Source organism: Lactuca saligna, chromosome 4, assembly GCF_052625555.1.
Source record: "Lactuca saligna cultivar CGN05327 chromosome 4, ASM5262555v1, whole genome shotgun sequence".
Taxonomy (NCBI): domain Eukaryota; kingdom Viridiplantae; phylum Streptophyta; class Magnoliopsida; order Asterales; family Asteraceae; genus Lactuca; species Lactuca saligna.
This window is the reverse complement of record NC_136420.1, coordinates 173,846,679-173,854,342: the sequence shown is the minus strand read 5'-3', so window position 1 is coordinate 173,854,342 and position 7,664 is coordinate 173,846,679. Positions and strand designations below refer to the sequence as shown.

The 7,664-nt window shown below is 33.6% G+C and overlaps 1 protein-coding gene across 1 annotated transcript; it reads left to right on the top strand.

Moving 5' to 3' along the window:
- Window positions 1–281: 281 nt before the first annotated feature.
- LOC145043094 (uncharacterized) lies at window positions 282–2,334 on the top strand. The gene has a single exon (XM_078991650.1). The coding sequence runs from the start codon at window positions 646–648 to the stop codon at window positions 2,116–2,118; it is 1,473 nt and encodes a 490-aa protein (XP_078847776.1). The 5' UTR covers window positions 282–645; the 3' UTR covers window positions 2,119–2,334.
- Window positions 2,335–7,664: the final 5,330 nt, after the last annotated feature.

Here is a 7,664-nt window from a genome sequence, read left to right as displayed (position 1 = left end):
TACCACTTGTACATTTTCTGGATGTAGGAAATTGAGGTATTGAAAGCGAAAGAAAGTAGAAAAGAATAACCGCCGGAAAGTCGAAGAAGCTTTCAAAGTAAAGAATAGTTGAGGGGCAGTTGGTTGGTTTCAAGAGTTGAGGAAGAGGATCTTAGCTTCCATATATAGCCATAGAGATGATCAAATGTGGAGCAATCTCAGCCGTTGGATCTGTACTAGCGTAGGATTCTCAGTTGAGTACACGTGCTTCCATCTCTTTTTATCCTTGCTTCCATGCATGGGTTTCTCCATCTCCACCTCTTCTCTTCTGTCTCTATATATTTCTAGAGAGAGAATCACTCAAAAAAGTTTAGAGAGTAGCTTTTCTTTGCTTCATCATCGATCATCTATCATCCATCATCGCCTATCGTCAATCTTTTTTCTTACTTCAAATCTCAACTAACTAAAGCTACTTGCTATGAGTAGATCTTGATATTTTTCTTGAGTGAAATCCGAGATAGGTTCTTTGTTTTTCGCTTCGATCTTACAGAATTTTAGCTTTTAATCTGGTTTATTGATCTGGGTGTTTCTCGATTTTCAGTTTTGATCTTGAATTCTTCTTTGTTTGACTTCGATTAGATCAGAATTTCGTACTTTTTACCAAAAATGTCGAATTTGATCCAAGAAAGTAATCAAGAATTGATGAAACACTCGTGTAAGCTGTGCGACAAGAGCTTCCCTTCTGGTAGATCCTTGGGAGGTCACATGAGGTCTCACGTGATCAACTCCCCCGATCATCATCTTCATCAACACCATAAACAGATGAAGAAGCTCTCATCTGTCAACAATGGCGGAAAATTAATCAAGAACGATACTGTAGTAGAAATCGATGGTTCTTCGAATGAATTGGGCTATGAGCTGAGGAAAGATCCAAAAAAGACTCCAAAAGTCAAAGATTCAAGTCAAATGGAGAATTGTTTGGTGGTTCTTGATAAGCTCTGTAAAGAATGTGGAAAAGGTTTTCAATCTTGGAAGGCGTTGTTTGGGCACATGAAATGTCACTCTGAAAAAGTCGCAAACAACAACAAATTGAATCAAGATTCTTGGACTAGTCAATCGGATAATGAGAATTCTGGTGTGAAAGATCGACGTTTGAAGAAATCAAAATCAAGAAACGGAAAAATTAAAAGGTATAAAGTTACTTCTGCTACAACTGCTACTGTTACAACAACCACCATTACAACAGCTTCATCTTCAATCTCGATGAATGCTAATAATAATAATAATAATAACAACAACAATCAAATAAGTAGTAATCATGCTTCAACGAGTGTTGTATCTGAGATTGAGCAAGATCAAGAATCTGAGATTGCTATGTGTTTAATGATGCTTTCGAGAGATGAGGGAAAATGGGGCAATGAATTTGAATCATCTGATTACTGCAATTCCTCTGCTTTTGTGGGGTCGACTAAAGTTGAGGGTAAAAAGCGAATTGGGAAGGGTTTCAAGATCAAGAAATTAGCAGAAACACAAGTGGGTGTTGATTATCTTGGAAGATCTGAAGTGGGTTTTACTGGAGTTGAGAAAATTATGATCAAAAACGATGATTTTAACGACGAATGTGAGTTGTTTTTCGGAAGCAAGAGAAAGTTTGAGTGCATTACTTGTAACAAAAGCTTCGACTCTTATCAAGCACTTGGTGGGCATAACGCAAGTCACAAGAAGTTAAAGGGAAGTCTAGATCCGAAAACCGAAGGTGAAAACACAATCGAAAACAAACCCTTTTTCGATCATGAGCATATAATCAATGGGTTTGATTCAAAACCATCTGATAATCATCAAACGACAAAAGCATTCAATCTTGGTGTTCGTTCTTTGAAGAAATCAGTGGTGTTGGGAGCACATGAATGTCCAATTTGCTTGAAAATCTTCTCATCTGGGCAAGCTTTGGGAGGTCACAAGAGATCGCATATGATTGCAGAGGCTAAATTGAATCAACAAACAAGTATGAATCTTATCGAGAAAGAGAATGAACCTGTTCGAGGGTTTTTTGATCTCAACATGCTTCCCGATACAATGGAAGAAGAACCATGGCATCATGAATCAACGACACTACTTGGTTTGCTCTCAGCAATTTAAAAAAAAAAAAAAAAAAAAACAGTAGTAACATCATTTGAAGAGTGTACAGATTTCATTAATTCTTTGCATAATCGATGTAATATGCTGCTTGAACAGTAGCCATAGCCATACACAGTTACACACACAAACACCACTTACACACACTACCGCAACACCTTCATTTTTTTTTTGTGCTTTTAACTACATTGTTTTGATCAAGGGATAATTCTTGTAACATTCGAGATTTCATTTGTTTAAATCATTATCTTGGGTTTTAAATTTTAATATATTTTGTTACTCTCTGTTTTGGAAAATGGGTTAGAATTGAAATCTCAATCACTTCTTCAAAAGGGAGCAACTTTATCACATATATGACATGTGCAACTGTGGAATAGAGGGGAAAATAAATCAAAGTTAGTAGCTACACATAGATTCAAGAAAGTCAAATTAGGAACAAATGAATATGAGAACTTGTAAAATGAGAGCAAAACAAGGGTGAAGTGGTTGAAAAGATGAAGGGGAGAATTATAAAATATGATGAAAAGTGGGTTGTATAGTCACCAACCATCACAACACACATTGACAACTCCTTGTTTCACCTCTATGAATATTTCATAAGTCATAACCATATAGTGCTAGTGGATTATAGTTTACTTTGGGTTTCATGTTACTTATACTATTATGTTAATGATGTACTTAATATAAGTATCAAAACTTTTGAAGTTATCATTTAAAAGTAGTTGCAGCATTGACTTTGATTTGTGAATTGTTTTATGTCATGTAGTTTTATGTAAAGTTGGTATTTTACCAGGTGTTATGACTATAGTGTTTATTATGTGTAAATTAATTGATCCTGAAACTAATATTTAAATCATATTTCTAAAAGATTATGAACATTGATGAATATAATAGATGGAATATACCAATATTGCTACTGTGAAATACGTTGTTTTTATTCTGTTTAAACATGACATACTTGTGTAGATGAAATTGTGGTATTCCGCCTCACGTAATTGTTAGTTAAAAAATTGTATAATTAATAAGAATTAATTTAATAGAAATTTGTATTGTATCATTTACAAGTATTAAATTATCTGCTAATAATAAATTTTTTTTATCTTGGTTCAAACATCATCTTCAATAAATAAACATGTATAAATAGCGAGGTGTCATAAACCTTTTTTTTATAAATTTCTTTTCCACCGGTTTATAAGATGGGCCAACAATAACAAATTATTTTAGGGAATATGACTTATCAAGGTAATTAACTTTTCGGTATGTTCACATCTGGGTAACTATTTTTTTTTTTTTGTACATATGTAGGTAACAAACTTTTTGGGAGTGTTCACATATGACCATTATAACCTGCTATAGCAGGTTAAATCCTAAATGTGAACATTTTCAACAAGTTTGTTACCTAGATGTGTACAAAAAAAAATAGTTACCCAAATATGAACAAAACGAAAAGTAAAAATTAAATTACATGAATGATCCCTGTAGTTTGGGGGAATTTGTGGTTTTGGTCTCTAAGTTATTTTTTTAAACTTAAATGGTTCCTATTGTTTATTTTTGTTGCGCGTTTGGTCCCCATATTACCTAAAAATACTATTGTGCCCTTATTAATTTATTTTTTTAATTAATTTTCTTATCTATGTTTATTTTTTACATATTTATAAAAATTAATATACCACACATATTTGTATCTCCTCGGATGATCCCTACTATTTATTTTTTAATTAATTTAATTTTTTAACTCGGATGGTCCCTACTATTTAATTTTGTTACGAACTTGGTCTCTGTCTTACCTAAAAAGACTATTGTGCCCTTATTAATTTTTTTAATTAATTTTCTTGTTTATGTACTTATGATTTATATGTTTAAGAAAAATTAGTAGACCTCACATATCTGTATCTCCTCACCATCCCATCTTTCATCATTCTCAACTTCTATTTATTTTTCATCTTTAGTGATATCGACGTCTTCATCATCACTTCTTTTTTTGGTCCTTCAACTCCTTCGAAACAACACTACAACCCACTAAATATGAAGAGACAGTAGGTTATGGTGTTGGTTCTCCAGAGTTGAAGTACCAAAAAAAAAAAGGACGGTGAAGACGTTGATGTTACTAAAGATGGAAAAGAAATAGAAGATGGGGAGGATCAGAGATGAGATGGTGAATGGTAAGACTCAAATTAAATTTCTCAAATGTGGTTTCAGGTTTACGGTGATAAGATACATATATGTGGGGTATATTAATTTTTTTTATAAAAAATAAATACATAAATAAGAAAATTAATTTAAAAAATTAATAAGGGAAAAATAGTATTTTTAGATAAGGCAGAGACCAAACGCGTAACAAAAATAAACAGTAAGGATCATCCAAGTTTTAAAAAAAAAATTAATTAAAAATAAACAGTAGAGATCATCCGAGAAGATACAAATATGTGTGGTCTATTAATTTTTTTAAATATGTATAAAATAAACACATAGATAAGAAAATTAATTAAAAAAATAAATTAATAAGGGCACAATAGTATTTTTAGGTAAGACGGGGACCAAACGCGCAACAAAAATAAATAGTAGGGACCATGTAAGTTAAAAAAAAAATTAGGGATAAAAACCACAAATTCCCCCAAACCACAGGGACCATTCATGTAATTTAATTTTTAATTTTCATTTTGTTCATATTTGGGTAATTATTTTTTTTTTGTACACATCTAGGTAACAAACTTGTTGAAAGAGTTCACATCTAGGATTTAACCTGCTATAGCAGGTCATAATGGTCATATGTGAACACTTCCAAAAAGTTTGTTACTAACATATGTACAAAAAAAGATAGTTACCTAGATATGAACATACCGAAAAGTTAATTACCTTGATAAGTCATATTCCCATTATTTTATAAGGAAACTAAGTTATAACCATGGAATCCACAAGCTAAAATAATATTTAGAATATAATAATAACAACCGTTAATTATAGATTTGAATAAATTTTTATACACAGTTTGATATGTTAATCCTAATTGAAAATACATAGAGAATCAATCATGAGTAATTTATTGTCTAGAAAATATGGTAATATAAAAAGTATCAACCTATTTTTTATTCGTACAAATCTGTCTATCCAATTAAATGATGACATGTGTTTATTAGTATACTAAATATCATTAAATTTCATTAATGAACATTAAATATTACATATGTCACTATTTAATTGGATATAAGGATTTATAGGGACAAAAAGTAAAAGAATATTTAATTTCTCATATAAGAAAGATAAATGAAAAGAGGAGTTTCAAACACATATTGTCACTTGAACGGTGTATGACATTTAGAAGAACATCTATTAATCCTTCCATTTTGGTCTATACCTGTCCATGATGGACTAAAGAAGATCCATGATAGGAAGACCACAACCATTGACCCAACACCGCCAAACCCAAATCAAAAGTGGGTCAATTTGATTAGTTACAAGCTCCGACATTTTAATTCCAAGCATGTTTTAATTTTATGTCTTTGTTATGTAATTTGAACTTATCAGAACAGTTGGTTCTCCACTCAAAATAAGATCGTGGGAACTAGTAGAGTAGTGGTTATTTTGTTTTCACATTATGTACTGGAAATTGGGAATGAAAAGTCAGTTCTTGGATTCTCAAAGTTTGTGCTATTCTCTAACACTTCAGAAGAATTTCATGTCCTTGCTATTCTAATTTTTAACAGGTAAATTAGAAGGTGAACTTGGACACTAACTCTTAGTTTTCGTGGTGAATCTGTATCGAAAAACCTAGGTTAGATTTCCACCTGTTTATTGATTTGTATCAAGGGTATAACGGTCCTAATCTAGCAATAGTGCTATTATATTCCTACCAAACCCTAACCGACCTAACATTGATGGCCCACAAAGTAGATGCCCAACAACGAATTAAAGGGAAGTCTGAGCCCAACCGAACTTTCATCAAACCCACTAATTATCAAAAAAACCATAGTAGCACCAAGCCCAATCCTACCACAACTTTTAAACCTTTAATTAATACGAAAACAAACACCGAAACCCCAAAGGCTCCTCGACGGTGTTTTCGTTGTCAAGCGTTAGGTCACATAGCGTCAGAGTGTCCAAACAAACGTATTATTACACCAGCTGACTTTGAGATCGCTAATGGTTCTTTTTTATGATTGATTCAATACCGAATCCCACACCAACCATTGAAGAGGAAGAAGAATTGATTGGTCCCGATGAAGGATAATGCCTGGTAGTGTGACAAGCATTGAGCACCACTTCTATTCCGGAAGAAGATCTCCAACGGGAGTCTATTTTCCACACGCATTGCACAATTTCTCAAAAGGTCTACTCTTTAACAATTGATGGAGAAAGTTGCACTAATGTCGCCTCTCAAACCATGGTAACTAAGTTGAATCTCTCTACAGAGCCTCATCCCTCGCCCTACAAGATCCACTGGTTGAATCAAGGGAAAGGAATTCGAGTAAAGCATCGAGTATTGCTGCAGTTTACCATTAGAAAATCTTATTTTGACGAAATCTGGTGCGGTGTCATTCTAATGGATGCGTGTCATGTTCTACTCGGACGACCATGAAATTTTGATAGGAAAGTGATCCACGACGGGTATCTCAACACTTATTCCTTTGTTCACAACCATAAGAAAATAGTACTCATTTCGATTACACCTACATTACCATGGCCTAAACCATCACCGCCCTTAAGCATTCTACTTCAATCTGAGTAACATGAATATTTCCACTACAAAGATATCATGTTACTGGGGCTTGTGGATGACGAAGGCAAGACACCACTACAACAACACCCATCCATGCAGTCGTTATTACAGTCATATAAACAAGCTTTTCCATCTGAAAAAATCCCACCTGGTTTACCTCACAGACGTTCCATTCAACATAAAATTGATTTAATCACTGGCTCACCTTTACCTAACAAGCCCGCCTATTGTTCCAATCCTCAAGAAACGGCTGAGATGAGAAGACAAGTAGATCAATTGCTAGAGAAGGGACTCATTCGTGAATCCCTCAGCCCGTGTGCAGTATCCACATTCCTTATACCAAAAAAATGGAGAATGGAGAATGTGTGCGGATAGTCGGTCTACTAATAAGATCACTATCAAATACCGTTTTCCGATACCAAAATTGAATGATTTACTAGACGAACTCCATGGGGCGACTGTGTTTTCAAAGATCGATTTACGAAGTGGGTATCATCAAATTCGGATCTTTGAAGGATATGAATGGAAAACGGCTTTCAAGACTAAAGAAAGGCTATATGAGTGGCTCATTATGCATTTTGGTTTATCAAATGCACCAAGAACCTTTATGCATTTGATGAATCAAGTACTCAATTCGTTTTTGGGAAAATTTATTGTCGTCTATTTTGACGACATCCTAGTATACATCCGTTCACCCGAGGATCATCATTCTCATTTATTTCAACTGTTTCAAGTACTCGATAAAGAACAACTCTACGGGAATTTAGAGAAATGTGAAATTTTCACAAGTCAGGTGACTTTTCTTAGGTATTTGGTTTCTGCACAGGGAATC